Raw genomic sequence first — 26,968 nt, forward strand, 5'->3', positions numbered from 1 at the left:
GAATAGGAATTCTGGCTTCCCCACATTCAGAACACAGTCTATCTGGAAGTTCAGACATGTTAAACAGGCATAAACTTGATAACAAAGTACAAAAAACGTTTTAAAATAAAACCGTTACTGTCACTTTAAATTTTAAACTGAACACACTTTATTACTGCAATTGCGAAAAAACATGAAGGAATTGTTCAAAATTCACCAAATTTTCACCACAGTGTCTTAAAGCCTTAAAAGTATTGCACACCAAATTTGGAAGCTTTAACCCTTAAAATAACGGAACCGGAGCCGTTTTGAACTTTAACCCCTTTACAGTCCCTGGTATCTGCTTTGCTGAGACCCAACCAAGCCCAAAGGGGAATACGATACCAAATGACGCCTTCAGAAAGTCTTTTCTAAGTATCAGAGCTCCTCTCACATGCGACTGCATGCCATGCCTCTCAAAAACAAGTGCGCAACACCGGCGCGAAAATGAGGCTCTGCTTATGCTTTGGGAAAGCCCCTAAAGAATAAGGTGTCTAATACAGTGCCTGCCGATATTATTATATCAAAATACCCAGATAAAATGATTCCTCAAGGCTAAATATGTGTTAATAATGAATCGATTTAGCCCAGAAAAAGTCTACAGTCTTAATAAGCCCTTGTGAAGCCCTTATTTACTTGCTGAATAAACATGGCTTACCGGATCCCATAGGGAAAATGACAGCTTCCAGCATTACATCGTCTTGTTAGAATGTGTCATACCTCAAGCAGCAAGAGACTGCACACTGTTCCCCCAACTGAAGTTAATTGCTCTCAACAGTCCTGTGTGGAACAGCCATGGATTTTAGTGACGGTTGCTAAAATCATTTTCCTCATACAAACAGAAATCTTCATCTCTTTTCTGTTTCTGAGTAAATAGTACATACCAGCACTATTTCAAAATAACAAACTCTTGATTGAATAATAAAAACTACAGTTAAACACTAAAAAACTCTAAGCCATCTCCGTGGAGATGTTGCCTGTACAACGGCAAAGAGAATGACTGGGGTAGGCGGAGCCTAGGAGGGATCATGTGACCAGCTTTGCTGGGCTCTTTGCCATTTCCTGTTGGGGAAGAGAATATCCCACAAGTAAGGATGACGCCGTGGACCGGACACACCTATGTTGGAGAAATTTGATTCAGGGTGAGATAAGTTAAAAATAACAGACAATAAAATTTGGGGAAGGCTGTGGTTAAACCATTAGTGAAATTATAAATTTAGGAATTAAAACAAGTATTTGCAAGGTTTGAACATCACATTGATAAAGCCAAGATATCAGCAGGGTAAATACATAATTATGCAGACAAATGCAAAAAGAGAGGCTTGAAATACAGATAACACAAAAACAGGGAAAAGGGCAGGATATGAATGCAGGGACCCAATTCACATACCAAAAAGAGAGGCATGAAATACAGATGACACAAAAACCGTGAAAAGGCAGGATTTGAATGCAGGGACCCAAATCACATACCATACTGAAACTCTGTTACAGCTCTAATACTTCCACCTGAAATTAATCAATCCCTGTCCTAACCTATCACTGCATAAGAAATAGCAAATGCAATGATTAAAACCTGGCAAAAGTCCAGAACTATGTGGCCTTTCGGTTTCTGGGATATATTACAGTTCCAAACACTCCTGATTCCTTAATTACTAAACATATTTAATCAATTAGACCAAGACCACCAATCTCCTTTGTCTATGCTTAAAGCATACGGTTTTACCTAAACCAGACAAAAACCCAGACTAACGAGCTAACGTTCGCCCAATCTGTATTTTAAACATTGACCTGAAATTTACAACACCCAAGGATCTATCTAGTTTTCTACAGCAGATGGAAGCTAGCGATAGTACAGTAAAAATCCTCCATATACTACATTATACCCACTCCCACATAATATTTTGCAACATTATAAAATTTTAAATGTTATTTAAGTTTTCCAAAGCAAAAACGAATTGCATAATTTAATATAAATTGATTTAATGATAATTTGTGCAACAAATATTGAATACATTTAATATTAGTTAATTTCAGCTTAATATTGGCTTAAATTTTAGCTGGGTGGTATGCCCATTAAGTAGGTTCTGGAAAGAACACTGGTTTATATTAGTGATGGAAACCCTGGCTATTCATTCGAGACAATAACAGTATTAAAAGGATTCAATTAGGAAATATGGAACACAAATTAGCGTTATTTGTGGACAATTTTCTTATGACATGGATAGCCCCAATCAAATCATTCTCTGCGGCATGAAAAGATCTAGAATATGGTCAAGTCTCCAACTTTTCTGTACATTTTAGTAAGTCTGAAATACTACCAAACTGAATTCTCCACCTCTACAGATTGGATGCCTTTTTACCCCTTTTACAATCAAATTAGAGTCTCTGAAACATTAAGGGGTCTACCTATCGGCAGACACACAAAAATTATATCAACATAATTACGAAACTCTCCTAAAGAATTTCACATCAAAGACAAATTCCTGGCTCTCTAAAACAGTCTTTTGGAATGGCAGAGTGAATGCATCCAAAATGTCCCATTTACCAAAAGTATAATATATACTCAAAAAAAGTACCCATATCCCTATCAAACCTTTATGTCCCTAAACTACAAGCCATCTTAAATGCATATATTTGAAAAGTTGGTAATATTACCACTAACTTAACCACTTCTTATCTATTTACAGGGACATATACAATCTAACCAGAAACCGAAACACATTTGAAAAATTATGTAGTAGTACTTCAGAACCATCTTACTTATAATGTTTCTTTTATGTTAAAATATTCTGATTACCCATTCTCCTACACAGCTACACTCTTAGAAAAGAATGTGGCATAAAGAGTTACCATTCACACTCTCTATAAAAGAATGGAACAACATTTTCTGGCTACCTGGCAAAATTAGCCTAATCTGCCACAGTACATGCTGGTATCTAACACCACAGAAACTGAAACATATAATTCCTAGTTCCTCCAATCACTGCTGGATGTACTGAAACAAAAACAGAATTTATGCTTACCTGATAAATTACTTTCTCCAACGGTGTGTCCGGTCCACGGCGTCATCCTTACTTGTGGGATATTCTCCTCCCCAACAGGAAATGGCAAAGAGCCCAGCAAAGCTGGTCACATGATCCCTCCTAGGCTCCGCCTTCCCCAGTCATTCGACCGACGTAAAGGAGGAATATGCATAGGAGAAATCATATGATACCGTGGTGACTGTAGTTAGAGAAAATAATTCATCAGACCTGATTAAAAAACCAGGGCGGGCCGTGGACCGGACACACCGTTGGAGAAAGTAATTTATCAGGTAAGCATAAATTCTGTTTTCTCCAACATAGGTGTGTCCGGTCCACGGCGTCATCCTTACTTGTGGGAACCAATACCAAAGCTTTAGGACACGGATGATGGGAGGGAGCAAATCAGGTCACCTAGATGGAAGGCACCACGGCTTGCAAAACCTTTCTCCCAAAAATAGCCTCAGAAGAAGCAAAAGTATCAAATTTGTAAAATTTTGTAAAAGTGTGCAGTGAAGACCAAGTCGCTGCCTTACATATCTGATCAACATGTGGAAGCCACAGCCCTAGTGGAGTGAGCTGTGATTCTTTCAGGAGGCTGCCGTCCGGCAGTCTCATAAGCCAATCGGATGATGCTTTTAAGCCAAAAAGAGAGAGAGGTAGAAGTTGCTTTTTGACCTCTCCTTTTACCAGAATAAACAACAAACAAGGAAGATGTTTGTCTGAAATCCTTTGTAGCCTCTAAATAGAATTTTAGAGCACGAACTACATCCAAATTGTGCAACAAACGTTCCTTCTTTGAAACTGGATTCGGACACAAAGAAGGCACAACTATCTCCTGGTTAATATTTTTGTTAGAAACAACTTTCGGAAGAAAACCAGGTTTAGTACGCAAAACCACCTTATCTGCATGGAACACCAGATAAGGAGGAGAACACTGCAGAGCAGATAACTCTGAAACTCTTCTAGCAGAAGAAATTGCAACCAAAAACAAAACTTTCCAAGATAACTTAATATCTACGGAATGTAAGGGTTCAAACTGAACCCCTTGAAGAACTGAAAGAACTAAATTGAGACTCCAAGGAGGAGTCAAAGGTTTGTAAACAGGCTTGATTCTAACCAGAGCCTGAACAAAAGCTTGAACATCTGGCACAGCCGCCAGCTTTTTGTGAAGTAAAACAGATAAAGCAGAAATCTGTCCCTTCAAAGAACTTGCAGATAATCCTTTCTCCAAACCCTCTTGTAGAAAGGATAGAACTTTAGGAATTTTTACCCTGTTCCATGGGAATCCTTTCGATTCGAACCAACAGATATATTTCTTCCATACTTTATGGTAAATTTTTCTAGTTACAGGCTTTCTAGCCTGAATAAGAGTATCAATGACAGAATCTGAGAACCCACGCTTTGATAAAATCAAGCGTTCAATCTCCAAGCAGTCAGTTGGAGTGAGGCCAGATTCGGATGTTCGAACGGACCTTGAACAAGAAGGTCCCGTCTCAAAGGTAGCTTCCATGGTGGAGCCGATGACATATTCACCAGGTCTGCATACCAAGTTCTGCGTGGCCACGCAGGAGCTATCAAGATCACCGAAACCCTCTCCTGATTGATCCTGGCTACCAGCCTGGGAATGAGAGGAAACGGTGGGAATACATAGGCTAGGTTGAAGGTCCAAGGTGCTACTAGTGCATCTACTAGAGTCGCCTTGGGATCCCTGGATCTGGACCCGTAGCAAGGAACCTTGAAGTTCTGACGAGACGCCATCAGATCCATGTCTGGAATGCCCCATAATTGAGTTATGTGGGCAAAGATTTCCGGATGGAGTTCCCTTTCTAGCGCCCAAGGATCCTGAACATCTCTTGCCCAAGCCTGAGCGAAGAGAGAGAGTCTGCCCCCCACCAGATCCGGTCCCGGATCGGGGGCCAGCATCTCATGCTGTCTTGGTAGCGGTAGCAGGCTTCTTGGCCTGCTTACCTTTGTTCCAGCCTTGCATCGGTCTCCAGGCTGGCTTGGTTTGAGAAGAATTACCCTCTTGCTTAGAGGATGTAGAGTTTGAGGCTGGTCCGTTTCTGCGAAAGGGACGAAAATTTGTTTTATTTTTAGCCTTAAAAAAGACCTATCCTGAGGAAGGGCGTGGCCCTTTCCCCCAGTGATGTCTGAAATAATCTCTTTCAAGTCAGGGCCAAACAGCGTTTTCCCCTTGAAAGGGATGTTAAGCAATTTGTTCTTGGAGGACACATCCGCTGACCAAGACTTTAGCCAAAGCGCTCTGCGCGCCACAATAGCAAAACCTGAATTTTTCGCCGCTAATCTAGCTAATTGCAAAGTGGCGTCTAAGGTAAAAGAGTTAGCCAATTTAAGTGCTTGAACTCTGTCCATAACCTCCTCATAAGAAGATGCTTTATTGAGCGACTTTTCTAGTTCTTCGAACCAGAAACACGCTGCTGTAGTGACAGGAACAATGCATGAAATTGGTTGTAGAAGGTAACCTTGCTGAACAAACATCTTTTTAAGCAAACCCTCTAATTTTTTATCCACAGGATCTTTGAAAGCACAACTATCTTCTATAGGGATAGTGGTGCGTTTGTTTAGAGTAGAAACCGCCCCCTCGACCTTGGGGACTGTCTGCCATAAGTCCTTCCTGGGGTCGACCATAGGAAATAATTTCTTAAATATAGGGGGAGGGACAAAAGGTATGCCGGGCCTTTCCCATTCTTTATTTACAATGTCCGCCACCCGCTTGGGTATAGGAAAAGCTTCGGGGGGCACCGGGACCTCTAGGAACTTGTCCATCTTACATAATTTCTCTGGAATGACCAAATTGTCACAATCATCCAGAGTAGATAACACCTCCTTAAGCAGAGCGCGGAGATGTTCCAATTTAAATTTGAATGTAATAACGTCAGGTTCAGCTTGTTGAGAAATTTTTCCTGAATCTGAAATTTCTCCCTCAGACAAAACCTCCCTGGCCCCTTCAGACTGGTGTAAGGGCATGTCAGAACCATTATCATCAGCGTCCTCATGCTCTTCAGTATCTAAAACAGAGCAGTCACGCTTTCGCTGATAAGTGGGCATTTTGGCTAAAATGTTTTTAATAGAATTATCCATTACAGCCGTTAATTGTTGCATAGTAAGGAGGATTGGCGCACTAGATGCACTAGGGACCTCCTGAGTGGGCAAGACTGGTGTAGACATGGAAGGAGATGATGCAGTACCATGCTTACTCCCCTCACTTAAGGAATCAGTTTGGGCAACATTATTATCAGTGGCATCATTGTCCCTACTTTGTTTGTCACATTCATCACATATATTTAAATGGAGAGGAACCTTGGCTTCCAAACATACAGAACATCGTCTATCTGCTAGTTCAGACATGTTAATAGGCATAAACTTGATAACAAAGCACAAAAAACGTTTTAAAATAAAACCGTTACTGTCTCTTTAAATTTTAAACTGAACACACTTTATTACTGAATATGCGAAAAAGTATGAAGGAATTGTTCAAAATTCACCAAAATTTCACCACAGTGTCTTAAAGCCTTAAAAGTATTGCACACCAAATTTGAAAGCTTTAACTCTTAAAATAACGGAACCGGAGCCGTTTTTACATTTAACCCCTATACAGTCCCTGGTATCTGCTTTGCTGAGACCCAACCAAGCCCAGAGGGGAATACGATACCAAATGACGCCTTCAATAAGCTTTTTCAGTGGATCTGAGCTCCTCACACATGCATCTGCATGCCTTGCTTCTCAAAAACAACTGCGCATTAGTGGCGCGAAAATGAGGCTCTGCCTATGACTAGAAAAGGCCCCCAGTGAAAAAGGTGTCCAATACAGTGCCTGCCGTTTTTTTAACAGAATTCCCAAGATTAAAATAACTCTCCAAAGTTATAAACCATTAAATATGTTTATAAAGTAATCGTTTTAGCCCAGAAAAATGTCTACCAGTCTTTAAAGCCCTTGTGAAGCCCTTTATTTTTATATTAAAAATTAAGAAAATGGCTTACCGGATCCCATAGGGAAAATGACAGCTTCCAGCAGTACCAAGTCTTGTTAGAAATGTGTCATACCTCAAGCAGCAAAAGTCTGCTCACTGTTTCCCTCAACTGAAGTTAATTCATCTCAACAGTCCTGTGTGGAAACAGCCATCGATTTTAGTAACGGTTGCTAAAATCATTTTCCTCTTACAAACAGAAATCTTCATCTCCTTTCTGTTTCAGAGTAAATAGTACATACCAGCACTATTTTAAAATAACAAACTCTTGATTGAAGAATAAAAACTACATTTAAACACCAAAAAACTCTTAGCCATCTCCGTGGAGATGTTGCCTGTGCAACGGCAAAGAGAATGACTAGGGAAGGCGGAGCCTAGGAGGGATCATGTGACCAGCTTTGCTGGGCTCTTTGCCATTTCCTGTTGGGGAGGAGAATATCCCACAAGTAAGGATGACGCCGTGGACCGGACACACCTATGTTGGAGAAATAGACACACTTTACCACTTATGGTGGTGAAGTACAAAGCTAAAACCATTTTGGGAATGTTTTAACATATGTAAACAATTCATATGGTTGCAATATGCAGTTAGACCCTTTAATATTCCTACATAACACCCTCAAAAACTAAAAACAGAATTTATGTTTACCTGATAAATTACTTTATCCAACGGTGTGTCCGGTCCACGGCGTCATCCTTACTTGTGGGATATTCTCTTCCCCAACAGGAAATGGCAAAGAGCCCAGCAAAGCTGGTCACATGATCCCTCCTAGGCTCCGCCTTCCCCAGTCATTCGACCGACGTAAAGGAGGAATATTTGCATAGGAGAAACCATATGATACCGTGGTGACTGTAGTTAAAGAAAATAAATTATCAGACCTGATTAAAAAACCAGGGCGGGCCGTGGACCGGACACACCGTTGGAGAAAGTAATTTATCAGGTAAACATAAATTCTGTTTTCTCCAACATAGGTGTGTCCGGTCCACGGCGTCATCCTTACTTGTGGGAACCAATACCAAAGCTTTAGGACACGGATGAAGGGAGGGAGCAAATCAGGTCACCTAGATGGAAGGCACCACGGCTTGCAAAACCTTTCTCCCAAAAATAGCCTCAGAAGAAGCAAAAGTATCAAATTTGTAAAATTTAGTAAAAGTGTGCAGTGAAAACCAAGTCGCTGCCTTACATATCTGATCAACAGAAGCCTCGTTCTTGAAGGCCCATGTGGAAGCCACAGCCCTAGTGGAATGAGCTGTGATTCTTTCAGGAGGCTGCCGTCCGGCAGTCTCGTAAGCCAATCTGATGATGCTTTTAAGCCAAAAAGAGAGAGAGGTAGAAGTTGCTTTTTGACCTCTCCTTTTACCAGAATAAACAACAAACAAGGAAGATGTTTGTCTAAAATCCTTTGTAGCATCTAAATAGAATTTTAGAGCACGAACAACATCCAAATTGTGCAACAAACGTTCCTTCTTTGAAACTGGATTCGGACACAAAGAAGGCACGACTATCTCCTGGTTAATGTTTTTGTTAGAAACAACTTTCGGAAGAAAACCAGGTTTAGTACGTAAAACCACCTTATCTGCATGGAACACCAGATAAGGAGGAGAACACTGCAGAGCAGATAATTCTGAAACTCTTCTAGCAGAAGAAATTGCAACCAAAAACAAAACTTTCCAAGATAATAACTTAATATCAACGGAATGTAAGGGTTCAAACGGAACCTCCTGAAGAACTGAAAGAACTAAATTGAGACTCCAAGGAGGAGTCAAAGGTTTGTAAACAGGCTTGATTCTAACCAGAGCCTGAACAAAAGCTTGAACATCTGGCACAGCTGCCAGTTTTTTGTGAAGTAACACAGACAAGGCAGAAATCTGTCCCTTCAAGGAACTAGCAGATAATCCTTTCTCCAAACCTTCTTGAAGGAAGGATAGAATCTTAGGAATTTTTACCTTGTCCCAAGGGAATCCTTTAGATTCACACCAACAGATATATTTTTTCCATATTTTGTGGTAAATTTTTCTAGTTACAGGCTTTCTGGCCTGAACAAGAGTATCAATGACAGAATCTGAGAACCCTCGCTTTGATAAGATCAAGCGTTCAATCTCCAAGCAGTCAGTTGGAGTGAGACCAGATTCGGATGTTCGAACGGACCTTGAACAAGAAGGTCTCGTCTCAAAGGTAGCTTCCATGGTGGAGCCGATGACATATTCACCAGGTCTGCATACCAAGTCCTGCGTGGCCACGCAGGAGCTATCAAGATCACCGATGCTCTCTCCTGATTGATCCTGGCTACCAGCCTGGGGATGAGAGGAAACGGCGGGAATACATAAGCTAGTTTGAAGGTCCAAGGTGCTACTAGTGCATCTACTAGAGTCGCCTTGGGATCCCTGGATCTGGACCCGTAGCAAGGAACCTTGAAGTTCTGACGAGAGGCCATCAGATCCATGTCTGGAATGCCCCACAATTGAGTGATTTGGGCAAAGATTTCCGGATGGAGTTCCCACTCCCCCGGATGAAATGTCTGACGACTCAGAAAATCCGCTTCCCAATTTTCCACTCCTGGGATGTGGATTGCAGACAAGTGGCAGGAGTGAGTCTCCGCCCATTGAATGATTTTGGTCACTTCTTCCATCGCCAGGGAACTCCTTGTTCCCCCCTGATGGTTGATGTACGCAACAGTCGTCATGTTGTCTGATTGAAACCGTATGAACTTGGCCTTTGCTAGCTGAGGCCAAGCCTTGAGAGCATTGAGTATCGCTCTCAGTTCCAGAATATTTATCGGTAGAAGAGATTCTTCCCGAGACCAAAGACCCTGAGCTTTCAGGGGTCCCCAGACCGCGCCCCAGCCCACCAGACTGGCGTCGGTCGTGACAATGACCCACTCTGGTCTGCGGAAGCTCATCCCCTGTGACAGGTTGTCCAGGGACAGCCACCAACGGAGTGAATCTCTGGTCCTCTGATTTACTTGTATCGTCGGAGACAAGTCTGTATAGTCCCCATTCCACTGACTGAGCATGCACAGTTGTAATGGTCTTAGATGAATGCGTGCAAAAGGAACTATGTCCATTGCCGCTACCATCAAACCTATTACTTCCATGCACTGCGCTATGGAAGGAAGAGGAACAGAATGAAGTATTTGACAAGAGTTCAGAAGTTTTGATTTTCTGGCCTCTGTCAGAAAAATCCTCATTTCTAAGGAGTCTATTATTGTTCCCAAGAAGGGAACCCTTGTTGACGGAGACAGAGAACTTTTTTCTGCGTTCACTTTCCACCCGTGAGATCTGAGAAAGGCCAGGACAATGTCCGTGTGAGCCTTTGCTTGAGGAAGGGACGACGCTTGAATCAGAATGTCGTCCAAGTAAGGTACTACTGCAATGCCCCTTGGTCTTAGCACCGCTAGAAGGGACCCTAGTACCTTTGTGAAAATCCTTGGAGCAGTGGCTAATCCGAACGGAAGTGCCACAAACTGGTAATGCTTGTCCAGGAATGCGAACCTTAGGAACCGATGATGTTCCTTGTGGATAGGAATATGTAGATACGCATCCTTTAAATCCACCGTGGTCATGAATTGACCTTCCTGGATGGAAGGAAGAATAGTTCGAATGGTTTCCATTTTGAACGATGGAACCTTGAGAAACTTGTTTAGGATCTTGAGATCTAAGATTGGTCTGAATGTTCCCTCTTTTTTGGGAACTACGAACAGATTGGAGTAGAACCCCATCCCTTGTTCTCCTAATGGAACAGGATGAATCACTCCCATTTTTAACAGGTCTTCTACACAATGTAAGAATGCCTGTTTTTTTATGTGGTCTGAAGACAATTGAGACCTGTGGAACCTCCCCCTTGGGGGAAGCCCCTTGAATTCCAGAAGATAACCTTGGGAGACTATTTCTAGCGCCCAAGGATCCAGAACATCTCTTGCCCAAGCCTGAGCGAAGAGAGAGAGTCTGCCCCCCACCAGATCCGGTCCCGGATCGGGGGCCAACATCTCATGCTGTCTTGGTAGCAGTGGCAGGTTTCTTGGCCTGCTTTCCTTTGTTCCAGCCTTGCATTGGTCTCCAGGCTGGCTTGGCTTGAGAAGTATTACCCTCTTGCTTAGAGGACGTAGCACTTGGGGCTGGTCCGTTTCTGCGAAAGGGACGAAAATTAGGTTTATTTTTGGCCTTGAAAGACCTATCCTGAGGAAGGGCGTGGCCCTTGCCCCCAGTGATATCAGAGATAATCTCTTTCAAGTCAGGGCCAAACAGCGTTTTCCCCTTGAAAGGAATGTTAAGCAATTTGTTCTTGGAAGACGCATCCGCTGACCAAGATTTTAACCAAAGCGCTCTGAGCGCCACAATAGCAAAACCAGAATTTTTCGCCGCTAACCTAGCCAATTGCAAAGTGGCGTCTAGGGTGAAAGAATTAGCCAATTTGAGAGCACGAATTCTGTCCATAATCTCCTCATAAGAAGAAGAATTATTATTGATCGCCTTTTCTAGCTCATCGAACCAGAAACACGCGGCTGTAGTGACAGGAACAATGCATGAAATTGGTTGTAGAAGGTAACCTTGCTGAACAAACATCTTTTTAAGCAAACCTTCTAATTTTTTATCCATAGGATCTTTGAAAGCACAACTATCTTCTATGGGTATAGTGGTGCGTTTGTTTAGAGTAGAAACCGCCCCCTCGACCTTGGGGACTGTCTGCCATAAGTCCTTTCTGGGGTCGACCATAGGAAACAATTTTTTAAATATGGGGGGAGGGACGAAAGGTATACCGGGCCTTTCCCATTCTTTATTTACAATGTCCGCCACCCGCTTGGGTATAGGAAAAGCTTCGGGGGGCCCCGGGACCTCTAGGAACTTGTCCATTTTACATAGTTTCTCTGGAATGACCAAATTCTCACAATCATCCAGAGTGGATAACACCTCCTTAAGCAGAGCGCGGAGATGTTCCAATTTAAATTTAAATGTAATCACATCAGGTTCAGCTTGTTGAGAAATTTTCCCTGAATCTGAAATTTCTCCCTCAGACAAAACCTCCCTGGCCCCCTCAGATTGGTGTAGGGGCCCTTCAGAACCAATATCATCAGCGTCCTCATGCTCTTCAGTATTTTCTAAAACAGAGCAGTCGCGCTTTCGCTGATAAGTGGGCATTTTGGCTAAAATGTTTTTGATAGAATTATCCATTACAGCCGTTAATTGTTGCATAGTAAGGAGTATTGGCGCGCTAGATGTACTAGGGGCCTCCTGTGTGGGCAAGACTGGTGTAGACGAAGGAGGGGATGATGCAGTACCATGCTTACTCCCCTCACTTGAGGAATCATCTTGGGCATCATTTTCTCTAAATTTTGTGTCACATAAATCACATCTATTTAAATGAGAAGGAACCTTGGCTTCCCCACATTCAGAACACAGTCTATCTGGTAGTTCAGACATGTTAAACAGGCAAAAACTTGATAACAAAGTACAAAAAACGTTTTAAAATAAACCGTTACTGTCACTTTAAATTTTAAACTGAACACACTTTATTACTGCAATTGCGAAAAAGTATGAAGGAATTGTTCAAAATTCACCAAAATTTCACCACAGTGTCTTAAAGCCTTAAAAGTATTGCACACCAAATTTGGAAGCTTTAACCCTTAAAATAACGGAACCGGAGCCGTTTTTATATTTAACCCCTTTACAGTCCCTGGTATCTGCTTTGCTGAGACCCAACCAAGCCCAAAGGGGAATACGATACCAAATGACGCCTTCAGAAAGTCTTTTCTATGTATCAGAGCTCCTCACACATGCATCTGCATGTCATGCTTCTCAAAAACAAGTGCGCAATACAGGCGCGAAAATGAGACTCTGCCTATGATTAGGGAAAGCCCCTAGAGAATAAGGTGTCCAATACAGTGCCTGCCGGTTATTTTACATAATTCCCAAGATTAAAATAATTCCTCAAGGCTATGGAGTATAAAATATAAATCGATTTAGCCCAGAAAATGTCTACAGTCTTAGAAAGCCCTTGTGAAGCCCTTTTTTTCTTTCTGTAATAAAAATGGCTTACCGGATCCCATAGGGAAAATGACAGCTTCCAGCATTACATCGTCTTGTTAGAATGTGTCATACCTCAAGCAGCAAAAGTCTGCTCACTGTTCCCCCAACTGAAGTTAATTCCTCTCAACAGTCCTGTGTGGAACAGCCATCGATTTTAGTAACGGTTGCTAAAATCATTTTCCTCTTACAAACAGAAATCTTCATCTCTTTTCTGTTTCAGAGTAAATAGTACATACCAGCACTATTTTAAAATAACAAACTCTTGATTGAATAATAAAAACTACAGTTAAACACTAAAAAACTCTAAGCCATCTCCGTGGAGATGTTGCCTGTACAACGGCAAAGAGAATGACTGGGGAAGGCGGAGCCTAGGAGGGATCATGTGACCAGCTTTGCTGGGCTCTTTGCCATTTCCTGTTGGGGAAGAGAATATCCCACAAGTAAGGATGACGCCGTGGACCGGACACACCTATGTTGGAGAAATCTAAATATCATGCCAAACTATTCTGGCTACTAATTAATAGTGTCAAACAGTTGATTCCACAATTATGGGGAAAAGAAATTAATGCATTACAAAATTACAAATTTGCATCTCACCCTGACACAAACCTCTCCTTTGAAAGATACCATTCTCTCCTCTCTAACACATTAGACTTTTATTACACTATGATGCAACTTTAGTAAGATAAACCTAATGAGTACATTTTTCAAATCTTTTAGAGTATACAATGGATTTATTTTGTATCCTTTCATGAGAAATCTCTACAAATAAATGCTGGACAAATGTAATATCTTACTTTCTGGATTTATTATGGCCCTAGAAAACTGCTCTCATGTACCGAGATCTTATTACCATATAAGTGAAGTAGTTGAACTGTTTCTTTTGTATTATGTTTACTTTCTTTTTCTTTATTTGTATTATTTTTCTGCTAACAAGAAATTAGACACTCTAACAACCTGATAATATAGTAGATTAACGGATCTTTACAAGCAATTATATAAACAGCACATTTTGTGTTGTTCCATATCTTAAGTTTAATAATTTATTGTTAGTTTGCTGCTGTCAATATGTCAAAATATTCAATTCCCCCTCTAATTAAATCAAGAGGGAGATAGGCGCCATGTAACCTCAACTTCTGTAAAAAAAACTAGCTGGTGTTCAAGGGGTGTGTAATCTCTGTTTTTAATGGTGATCACCTGTATCCTAGGACGAGTGAACTCTCACCTGTTCCTCTAGGTCACTGATTTTCAAACCTGTCCTCAGGCCTCCCCAACAGGCCAGGTTTTCTGTATTACCTTGGATGAGAGCAGGTAATATAACATTTACTAATCAGCTAATTATTTCACCTGTGCTCCAGTTCAGATAACCACAAAATGTGGCCTGTTAGGGAGGTCTGAGGACAAGGTCTGAAAACCAGTGCTCTAGGTGAAACAGTTTTGGGGGAGATAAATGGGTCCCATTAGAACCCCCAACCAAGACAGTATTTTTAATGCTGCAGGTGATCACCATTTGTACAGTAATCACCTGTATCTTAGAATGATGTAAGAGCCCTCAACTAAAACGTCTTCTATTTTTCAGAGAATGCATTACTTGTCCCTTTAAAGGGACAGTTCACCCAAAATTGTTCTCCCATTTAAATTGTTTCCAATGATTCATTTTACCTGCTGGAGTGTATTAAATTGTTTACAAGTAGCTCCTTTACCCCTATTTTGGACTTTGAAATAGCTGATGTAGCCTGAGGTATCCCAACTTAAACTGAAAGTTTTGATATTGGAGTCTCAGCTATAGAGCAGCCTAAGTAAACACAGCCAGCAGAAGAAATTACACTCCCAGAAATTTCCATTGTTCTCTCTATGTATTGAGCTTTAGTTTTTCAGACAAATATAAGATAAGGAAGCAAGTCTGTGTACACCAGGGGTGTCCAAACTTTGCTCTCCAGAGGTTTTGGAACTACATTTCCCATGATGCTCAGCTAGATAAAATGCTGGCTGAGCATCATCGGAAATGTAGTTCCAAAACCTCTGGAGAGCAAAGTTTGGACACCCCTGGTGTACACAAAGTAATAACATAATGAGATCTAATATCACCTGAAGCTCAACCCATTGTAATAGGCTGTGGTTTAAAAGCACAAAACCAGCTACTTCATATACACAAATAAACCTGAAAATGCAATTTTTCATAAATTTTATGCTCTGCGGCTGGTATAACAAATCATGTGTACTGTCCCTTTAACTGGTGCGTGGGATAAGATATCCCTTACCCAAACAGATAATAATAAGAAAGCTCCACTGTCCCATGGCCCTTCCTCTTTCTGAGTGATGCAGATTAATACAACTTGCTTGCTTGTAATGCATATAATCTATAAGCAGTGTATTGAGAAGTATATTCACACACAGTAAAAGGAAACGTTATTAAAGATAGGCCGTACCAATTTCTCGCTGAGTGGTTGGATAAGTGATACATTAGTCTTCTGTTGTGTTCCAATGACTGTGTTTATATATTGTACTTGACTTGTCAGACTGTCCACAGATATTGAATAAAAGTTGGAATTTGTAATCTTCAATGTACTCTAAATAAAGATCACAAAGAAAACAAATATTGCAGGAAGTTAATATGTTGAGCTGGATAAAAAAAAGAAAGTGGTTAATTATACAAATTCAAGGAACAATAAACACTGAGATTTTAATATAAAATGTTTAATCATGTGTAGTTAAACTTTCATTATTTATTTTGTCCCTTTTCCTGTACATTAACTCTGAAGATTATTATTTATCTAATTATTTTCATCAGAAAACAGAGATCAATATATCAATCAAGGTGGTGTCTATAACTTGTGTTGACTTTGGCCATTGAAAAACATTTAAAACAGTCTTTTTGAATTCAAAACATTTTCAAACTCACTGACTATGTCACTTGGGCTGCAATATGTTTGCTGTCCCTTTAATCTTAAAGGTATAGTAGTCTAAAAAAATTATATTCTGTATAATTAAGAAGAAAATTATGTTTTTTGTCGCCCCCCCCTCGTATGGAATAAGATTGCTGTCAAAAAGAAAAGTGTGTGTGATTCTCTATCATTGTACATAAATTGTGATGTACAAATACAAATCTAACTCTACAAATACAATTTTGGAAATACTTTTTCTTTTAGAATACAAATACTTAATTACACATAATTTTTTTTTTTTTTTAGGAAGTACATTTATTTTTAAAATACAAATCTTTAATTACAACAAAGGTGAGGTGTCCTTTTTTTTGTGTTCAGATTGCTCCCAATAGCAAATTGCTGCTTCTTCAAAAAACAATACCAAGAGACTAAATGAAATTATATAATATAAGTAAATTGTAAAGTTGTATTCTCTATCTGGCTCATGTAAGAACCTTTTAGACACAGTAATTTGAACTGTATATTAAATGATAGCAAACAAACTTTCTATGGCCTTTATGAAGTCTGGGATGATATGCATCATAGCTACTAACTGTTATGCGACTGATAACACTCCACTCAGTTTGCTCAAAGGTAGACGGAAAAGGATATTTTTAAGGAATAAAACAAAATGTATGCTTACCTGATAAATTTCTTTCCGGACATGGAGAATCCACAATGTCATTCCAATTACTAGTGGGATATTCAACTCCTGGCCAGCAGGAGGAGGCAAAGAGCACCCCAACAAAGCTGTTAGGTGTAACTGCCTTACCCATAACCCCCAGTCATTCAGCGGAAGGAAATGGAAAGGAAGAAACACAAGGGTGAAAAGGTGCATGAAGTTTACAGAAAAAAAACTGCTGAATTATAAGTAAAAAAAAGGGGGGGGGGGTTGTGGACTCTGCACAACGTCATTCCAATTACTAGTGGGAACCAATACCCATGCTAGAGGACACAAAATGAACAGGGAGGGAGAAAAAAGGTTAGAGGTCCTAAACAGACGGCACCACGCTTAAAGAACCTTTCTTTCAAAAGAAGCCTCAGCCGAGGCATAAGTATAAAATTTGTAGCATTTGGAAAAAAGTATGCACAGAGGACCATGTTACCGCCTTGCAAATCTGTTCCACAAAAGCTTCATTTTTAATACCCCAAAGTCGAGGATACAGCCCTAGTGGAATGAGCCGTAATTCTCTCAGGAGGCTGCTGTCCAGCAGTCTCATAAGCCAAACGAATCAAACTTCTCAACCAGAGAGAAAGAGTAGCAGAAGTGGTTTTCTGACCCTTATGTTTACCAGAGAAAACAACAAACAAGGGCAGAAGATTGCCTAAAATCTTTAGTAGCTTGTAAGTAAAACTTTAGAGCCTGCACAACATCAAAGTTATGCAAAAGACGTTCCTTTTGAGAAGAAGGATTAGGACAAAGAGAAGGAACAACAATTTCCTGATTAATGTTTTGATCCGATACTATCTTAGGAAGAAACCCCAATTTAGGTCGAAGTACCGCATTATCAGCATGAAAAATAAGGTAGAGGGAATCACACTGCAGAGCTGAAAGCTCAGACACTCTGTGAGCGGAAGAAATGGCCACAAGAAACAAAACCTTCCAGGATAACAATTTTATATCAACAACATGCATAGGCTCAAACGGAGCCTGCTGTAAAACCTTAAGAACTAAATTAAGATTCCATGGAGGCGCAATAGGTTTAAACACAGGCCTGATTCTAATCAGGGCCTGTACAAAGGCTTGAACATCTGATAGATCAGCCAGACGTTTGTGCAAAAGGATAGATAACGCTGAAATCTGACCCTTTAGAGAACTGACCAATAAACCCTTATCCAGTCAATCCTGAAGAAAAGACAAAATCCGGGGAATCCTCACCTGGCTCCAGGAGCTTTTGGTAAATCTTGCGAGTAACCAGCTTCCAAACTTGAATCATAGTATCAATCACAACTTCAGAAAAAACACGCTTAGACAGAACTAGGCGTTCAATCTCCACGCAGTTAGCTTCAGATAATCTAGGTTTGAATGGAGGAAAGGACCCAGAAATAGAAGGTCTTTCCTCAGAGGTAACCTTCAAGGAGGTAGAGAAGACATCCTCACCAGACCCGCGAACCATATCCTGCAAGGCCATGCAAGAGCTATTAAGATCCCGAAGCTCTCTCCTGTTTGATACAAGCAATGACTCGTGGAAGGAGAGCAAACGGAGAAAACTGATATGCCAGAGAAAACCTCCAAGGAACCGCTAGAGCATCTATCAGAAAAGCCTAAGGATCTCTTGACCTTGAACCATACTTTGGAACCTTGGCGTTTTGGTGGCGCCATTAGATCCAACTCTGGAACCGCCCACTTGAGGGATATCTGAGAGAACACATCCAGATGGAGAGCCCACACGCTGGATGAAAAGTCTGTCTGCTCAAAAAAACATAATTTATGTAAGAACTTACCTGATAAATTCATTTCTTTCATATTAGCAAGAGTCCATGAGCTAGTGACGTATGGGATATACATTCCTACCAGGAGGAGCAAAGTTTCCCAAACCTTAAAATGCCTATAAATACACCCCTCACCACACCCACAAATCAGTTTAACGAATAGCCAAGAAGTGGGGTGATAAGAAAAAAGTGCGAAAGCATAAAAAATAAGGAATTGGAATAATTGTGCTTTATACAAAAAAATCATAACCACCACAAAAAAGGGTGGGCCTCATGGACTCTTGCTAATATGAAAGAAATGAATTTATCAGGTAAGTTCTTACATAAATTATGTTTTCTTTCATGTAATTAGCAAGAGTCCATGAGCTAGTGACGTATGGGATAATGACTACCCAAGATGTGGATCTTTCCACGCAAGAGTCACTAGAGAGGGAAGGATAAAATAAAGACAGCCAATTCCTGCTGAAAATAATCCACACCCAAAATAAAGTTTAAATGAAAACATAAGCAAAAGATTCAAACTGAAACAGCTGCCTGAAGTACTTTTCTACCAAAAACTGCTTCAGAAGAAGAAAACACATCAAAATGGTAGAATTTAGTAAAAGTATGCAAAGAAGACCAAGTTGCTGCTTTGCAAATCTGATCAACCGAAGCTTCATTCCTAAACGCCCAGGAAGTAGAAACTGACCTAGTAGAATGAGCTGTAATCCTCTGAGGCGGAGTTTTACCCGACTCAACATAGGCATGATGAATTAAAGATTTCAACCAAGATGCCAAAGAAAGCTTTCTGGCCTTTTCTAGAACCGGAAAAGATGACAAATAGACTAGAAGTCTTTCGGAAAGTCTTAGTAGCTTCAACATAATATTTCAAAGCTCTAACAACATCCAAAGAATGCAATGATTTCTCCTTAGAATTCTTAGGATTAGGGCATAATGAAGGAACTACAATTTCTCTACTAATGTTGGAATTCACAACCTTAGGTAAAAATTCAAAAGAAGTTCGCAACACTGCCTTATCCTGATGAAAAATCAGAAAAGGAGACTCACAAGAAAGAGCAGACAATTCAGAGACTCTTCTGGCAGAAGAGATGGCCAAAAGGAACAAAACTTTCCAAGAAAGTAATTTAATGTCCAATGAATGCATAGGTTCAAACGGAGGAGCTTGAAGAGCCCCCAGAACCAAATTCAAACTCCAAGGAGGAGAAATTGACTTAATGACAGGTTTTATACGAACCAAGGCTTGTATAAAACAATGAATATCAGGAAGATTAGCAATCTTTCTGTGAAAAAGAACAGAAAGAGCAGAGATTTGACCTTTCAAGGAACTTGCGGACAAACCTTTATCTAAACCATCCTGAAGAAACTGTAAAATTCTCGGAATTCTAAAAGAATGCCAGGAAAAATGATGAGAAAGACACTGTAACATAGTATTAATCACAGAGTCAGAGAAACCTCTTTGACCAAGAATCAAGCGTTCAATCTCCATACCTTTTTTAAGGATTTGAGATCCTGATGGAAAAAACGACCTTGCGACAGAAGGTCTGGTCTTAACGGAAGAGTCCACGGTTGGCAAGAGGCCATCCGGACAAGCTCCGCATACCAAAACCTGTGAGGCCATGCTGGAGCTAACAGCAGAACAAACGAGCATTCCTTCGGAATCTTGGAGATTACTCTTGGAAGAAGAACTAGAAGCGGAAAGATATAGGCAGGATGATACTTCCAAGGAAGTGATAATGCATCCACTGCCTCCGCCTGAAAATCCCGGGATCTGGACAGACACCTGGGAAGTTTCTTGTTTAGATGAGAAGCCATCAGATCTATTTCTGGAAGTTCCCACATTTGAACAATCTGAAGAAATACCTCTGGGTGAAGAGACCATTCGCCCGGATGCAACGTTTGGCGACTGAGATAATCCGCTTCCCAATTGTCTATTCCTGGAATATGAACCGCAGATATTAGACAGGAGCTGGATTCCGCCCAAACCAGAATTCGAGATACTTCTTTCATAGCCAGAGGACTGTGAGTCCCTCCTTGATGATTGATGTATGCCACAGTTGTGACATTGTCTGTCTGAAAACAAATGAACGATTCTCTCTTCAGAAGAGGCCAAGACTGAAGAGCTCTGAAAATTGCACGGAGTTCCAAAATATTGATCGGTAATATCACCTCCTGAGATTCCCAAACCCCTTGTGCTGTCAGAGACCCCCACACAGCTCCCCAACCTGTAAGACTTGTATCTGTTGAAATTACAGTCCAGGTCGGAAAAACAAAAGAAGCCCCCTGAACTAAACGATGGTGATCTGTCCACCACGTCAGAGAGTGTCGAACAATCGGTTTTAAAGATATTAATTGAGATATCTTTGTGTAATCCCTGCACCATTGGTTCAGCATACAGAGCTGAAGAGGTCGCATGTGAAAACGAGCAAAGGGGATCGCGTCTGATGCAGCAGTCATAAGACCTAGAATTTCCATGCCTAAGGCTACCGAAGGGAATGATTGTGACTGAAGGTTTCGACAAGCTGAAATCAATTTTAGACGTCTCTTGTCTGTCAAAGACAGAGTCATGGACACTGAATCTATCTGGAAACCCAAAAAGGTTACCCTTGTCTGAGGAATCAATGAACTTTTTAGTGAATTGATCCTCCAACCATGATTTTGAAGAAACAACAAAAGTCGATTCGTATGAAATTCTGCTAAATGTGAAGACTGAGCAAGTACCAAGATATCGTCCAAATAAGGAAATACCACAATACCCTGTTCTCTGATTACAGATAGAAGGGCACCGAGAACCTTTGTAAAAATTCTTGGAGCTGTTGCTAGGCCAAACGGCAGAGCCACAAACTGGTAATGCTTGTCTAGGAAAGAGAATCTCAGAAACTGATAGTGAGCTGGATGAATCGGAATATGCAGATATGCATCCTGTAAATCTATTGTAGACATATAATGCCCTTGCTGAACAAAAGGCAGGATAGTCCTTACAGTTACCATTTTGAATGTTGGTATCCTTACATAACGATTCAATATTTTTAGATCCAGAACTGGTCTGAAGGAATTCTCCTTCTTTGGTACAATGAAGAGATTCGAATAAAACCCCAGCCCCTGTTCCAGAACTGGAACTGGCATAATTACTCCAGCCAACTCTAGATCTGAAACACATTTCAGAAATGCTTGAGCTTTCGCTGGGTTTACTGGGACACGGGAAAGAAAGAATCTCTTTGCAGGAGGTCTTATCTTGAAACCAATTCTGCACCCTTCTGAAATAATGTTCTGAATCCAAAGATTGTGAACAGAAATGATCCAAATGTCTTTGAAAAAACGTAATCTGCCCTCTACCAGCTGAGCTGGAATGAGGGCCGCACCTTCATGTGGACTTAGAAGCTGGCTTTGCTTTTCTAGAAGGCTTGGATTTATTCCAGACTGGAGATGGTTTCCAAACTGAAACTGCTCCTGAGGATGAAGGATCAGGCTTTTGTTCTTTGTTGAAACGAAAGGAACGAAAACGATTATTAGCCCTGTTTTTACCTTTAGATTTTTTATCCTGTGGTAAAAAAGTTCCTTTCCCACCAGTAACAGTTGAGATAATAGAATCCAACTGAGAACCAAATAATTTATTACCCTGGAAAGAAAGGGAAAGTAGAGTCGATTTAGAAGACATATCAGCATTCCAAGTTTTAAGCCATAAAGCTCTTCTAGCTAAAATAGCTAGAGACATAAACCTGACATCAACTCTGATAATATCAAAAATGGCATCACAGATAAAATTATTAGCATGTTGAAGAAGAATAATAATGCTATGAGAATCATGATCTGTTACTTGTTGCGCTAAAGTTTCCAACCAAAAAGTTGAAGCTGCAGCAACATCCGCCAAAGATATAGCAGGTCTAAGAAGATTACCTGAACACAAATAAGCTTTTCTTAGAAAGGATTCAATTTTCCTATCTAAAGGATCCTTAAAGGAAGTACCATCTGCCGTAGGAATAGTAGTACTTTAGCAAGGGTAGAGATAGCCCCATCAACTTTAGGGATTTTGTCCCAAAACTCTAATCTGTCAGACGGCACAGGATATAATTGCTTAAAACGTTTAGAAGGAGTAAATGAATTACCCAAATTATTCCATTCCCTGGAAATTACTTCAGAAATAGCACCAGGAACAGGAAAAACTTCTGGAATAACTACAGGAGATTTAAAGACCTTGTCTAAACGTTTAGATTTAGTATCAAGAGGACCAGAATCCTCAATTTCTAATGCAATTAGGACTTCTTTAAGTAAAGAACGAATAAATTCCATTTTAAATAAATATGAAGATTTATCAGCATCAACCTCTGAAACAGAATCCTCTGAACCAGAAGAATCATTAGAATCAGAATGATGATGTTCATTTAAAAATTCATCTGGATAAAGAGAAGTTTTAAAAGACTTTTTATGTTTACTAGAAGGAGGAACAACAGACATAGCCTTCTTAATAGATTCAGAAACAAAATCTCTTATGTTATCAGGAACACTCTGAACATTAGATGTTGATGGAACTGCAACAGGTAATGGTATTTTACTAAAGGAAATATTTTCTGCATTAACAAGTTTGTCATGACATTTAATACAAACAACAGCTGGAGGAACAGCTACCAAAAGTTTACAGCAGATACACTTAGCTTTGGTAGTTCCAGCACCAGGCAGCGATTTTCCTGAAGTATCTTCTGACTCAGATGCAACATGAGACATCTTGCAATATGTAAGAGAAAAAACAACATATAAAGCAAAATTGATCAAATTCCTTAAATGACAGTTTCAGGAATGGGAAAAAATGCCAAGAACAAACTTCTAGCAACCAGAAGCAATGAAAAATTAGACTTAAATAATGTGGAGACAAAAGCGACGCCCATATTTTTTTAGCGCCAAATAAGACGCCCACATTATTTGGCGCCTAAATGCTTTTGGCGCCAAAAATGACGCCACATCCGGAACACCAACATTTTTGGCGCAAAAGAACGTCAAAAAATGACGCAACTTCCGGCGACACGTATGACGCCGGAAACAGAAAAGATTTTTTGCGCCAAAAAAGTCTGCTCCAAGAATGACGCAATAAAATGAAGCATTTTCAGCCCCCGCGAGCCTAACAGCCCACAGGGAAAAAGTCAAATTTTTTAAGGTAAGAAAAAATGATTGATTCAAATGCATTATCCCAAATATGAAACTGACTGTCTGAAAATAAGGAATGTTGAACATCCTGAGTCAAGGCAAATAAATGTTTGAATACATATATTTAGAACTTTATAAAAAAAAGCGCCCAACCATAGCTTAGAGTGTCACAGAAAATAAGACTTACTTACCCCAGGACACTCGTCTACATGTTGTAGAAAGCCAAACCAGTACTGAAACGAAAATGGTATATATATAAGAGTATATCGTCGATCTGAAAAGGGAGGTAAGAGATGAATCTCTACGACCGATAACAGAGAACCTATGAAATAGACCCTGTAGAAGGAGATCATTGCATTCAAATAGGCAATTCTCTCCTCACATCCCTCTGACATTCACTGCACGCTGAGAGGAAAACCGGGCTCCAACCTGTTGCGGAGCGCATATCAACGTAGAATCTAGCACAAACTTACTTCTCCACCTCCATAGGAGGCAAAGTTTGTAAAACTGATTTGTGGGTGTGGTGAGGGGTGTATTTATAGGCATTTTAAGGTTTGGGAAACTTTGCCCCTCCTGGTAGGAATGTATATCCCATACGTCACTAGCTCATGGACTCTTGCTAATTACATGAAAGAAATCTGTCTCCGAATTGGCCACTCCTGGAATGTGGATGGCAGATAGGAAACAACTGTGGGCTTCTTATAAACCGGACCAACACCAGTTGAGGCCACGCTAATAGGGCATTGAAGATAGCTCTCAACTCCAAAATGTTTATGGGAAGAGAGGACTCCTCCCGAGACCACAGGCTCTGAGCTTTTAGAGGGCCCCAAACAGCACCCCACCCAGACAGGCTGGCGTCCGTAGTCACAATTTCCCAGGACGGTCCCTGAGACAGATGTTCCTGTGGCACCCACCATGAGAGAGAGTCTCTTGTCAGAGGGTCCAGATTTATCTTTTGAGTTAAATCCAAATGATCTGCGTTCCATTGATGGAGCATACAAAGTTGCAACGGTCGCAGATTGAGCCGAGCAAAAGTAATGATGTCCATTGATGCCACCATCAGACCAATCACCTCCATGCATTGGGCCACAGATGGACAAAAAGCAGACTGGAGAGAAAGGCAGGAAGCAAGAATTTTGTCTTTTCTGACCTCCGTCAGAAAGATCTTCATGGACATGGAATCTATTATAGTTTCTAGGAAACACACTTTGGTAGATGTAACAAGAGAACTTGTTTCCAAATTCACCTTCCATCCATGGGAACGTAGAAAAGATAACAGCATCTGAGGGGGCGGAGCCAGCACTGAAACTGAGGGGTCGCAAACTTGAATAGCTCCGGCTACCTATTATTTATAAATACTTAAATTGACCGCTCAACCCAGCCCAGGCTATCAAACAGTTTAGCCAAAGACATAAATGTTTCCGCAAGGTTACCTGGAACCTAGAAGGCATTTGTAAATAGCGAGCACCCACATAACGGCGGCAGTGAATTTGGCGGATCGAGATGGGCCCGCAATGGAATTCATGAGCCCTACCTTTCTGGAGGCACTAGATAATCTTCTATGTGACCACTTCTCAAAGCTGGAGAAGACCGGGATGTTGGTTTGGGAAAATGCTACGGGTACAGACATACCTCACCATGTCCGGAGCACTTCACCGATGCAGCCAGCAACCACTCCAGGCCTGAAGCCTAATGAGAGACCAGTTGATTGGGTCATTACCGCATCAGCCCGACCCGAGCCTGAACAAGTGATAGCTGTAGAAGTACCGTGGGGAACTGCTTCTTACTCGGTTCGCAGCGTCAGGTGGCTGCGATTGACATGGCGATATCTGACAGACAACAGGGGCATAGAGAAGACAGCACGGAGCTAACCAAGAGCTCTTGCGTTCCAGAGCTCCTTGACTTGACGAGTCCTAGCTTACAGATGGAACCAGTCTTGAAAGCCCTGTACCTAGAAGAAAAGACACGAATGCATGGGAGTATGCAGAGAGACGTCTTGGCTATTACTCTTTCCAGTGAAGGGCGGTGTGGATCGCAAGTAACGCTACTCTCTCCTCCTTTTGGATCGCCTGCCCTCCTGCTTTTTACAAAGAATCGCAGGCCAGCAGTCTGTTTTAGGATGTATATATACTTATATGTATAGGAATATATGCTATACTCATGAGTGTTAGAATTATGACATTCTCCAATACCTCTTTAACAGCTGTAATATCTATTTATAACTTTGTTGTTTCACATAGTCACTATGGACATATATAGATACAAGAATGTGGGATAGGTACAGGAGTATATTGAGTGAAAATCATAACATCTCCCAACCCATATCCAACAAACGCACCATTTGTCTATATCCTTACTACCTTCCATGGTTATTACAAGCCTGTATACAGTATATATAAACAAGAATGTATGCTTTGGCCATAAGTATTTTAAGCAAAGGTCATGGTACCCTTCAACCTCTACTTAATAACTGCTTCCCTTAACAGAAAATCTTGTAGCCTAATATGAATATCTCAAAGTATCCGTACAGTTTCTTAGCGCAGGCTGGTCCTGCGCCATTCATATCAGGCATTGCCCTCTCTCTCACTACGCCCTAAGATGAGTTCTGATAACCACACCAAATTTTTGAGTTTAAACAATTAGGCTCTACCTTGCTAGACATAGCATAAGCAAAATCTGCATTCAATCTTTTCTTTTTATGTATTGGCTAGTAATTCAGTAACTTAGTTGCCCAGGAGCCTTTCCCCATGGTAATGCAGTTTAGCAATATTAAAACACATTTATCTTGAGCTCCCAGGCAACAGTTTTCCTTGCTCCTCAATGAAGGTTCAGTATTTTCCCTTCTTTCTGAGTAGGGGCTGTTTTGTATCATACATAAGCACCCACCTCACCACCACCCACCCATACATAATATATCTCCTTGGTTAGGAGATTTAAAAATGCGGTTTGTCTTGCTTATACCGCACCTTAATTTTGTATTTTTTCTAAGTTACATCTTTAAGTTATCAGTTGTCAGTGCTGAGAACTATACTGCAACCATAACTACCCTTTTTTATAGGAACTTTTACATTATAGCATTGAGTTGACATTATCTACTTTATCTAGACTACTAATTTTTAAGCTACTCCTTTAAGTTACCATATGTTAGTACTGAGAACTATACTGCATCCCATCCCTAACTATGCCTTTTTATTTAAACTTTCTCATCATAGCATGAGCTGACACTATTTACCCTATTTAGTTTAGTAATTCACATAATTCAACTAACTACAGTTGTAAAAAGTAAAAATAGAGGTTCTTCATTTGGAGTCCTTGAGTGGCCCTGTCACTTCACTGTGTACTCGCCTTTTATGATGTTTATAACATCTTTGTGGTCCAAGAGTGGCCGCATAAATCTTATTGTGGGTGTACTGTTTGAATAG

General features: G+C 40.6%; 1 protein-coding gene across 3 annotated transcripts in view; it reads right to left on the reverse strand.

The window, feature by feature from the left end:
- Nucleotides 1-26,968, reverse strand: part of TMEM106C (transmembrane protein 106C) — a 373,766-nt gene that overhangs the window by 166,189 nt on the left and 180,609 nt on the right. For all 3 annotated transcript variants that reach the window (XM_053708252.1, XM_053708251.1, XM_053708249.1), the window contains one exon: nt 15,483-15,623. In XM_053708252.1, the coding sequence (XP_053564227.1) occupies nt 15,483-15,623 (141 nt within the window). The remainder of the gene's footprint in view (nt 1-15,482; nt 15,624-26,968) is intronic.

The sequence above is a fragment of the Bombina bombina genome, chromosome 3 (genome assembly GCF_027579735.1).
Source record: "Bombina bombina isolate aBomBom1 chromosome 3, aBomBom1.pri, whole genome shotgun sequence".
Classification (NCBI taxonomy): Eukaryota; Metazoa; Chordata; class Amphibia; order Anura; family Bombinatoridae; genus Bombina; species Bombina bombina.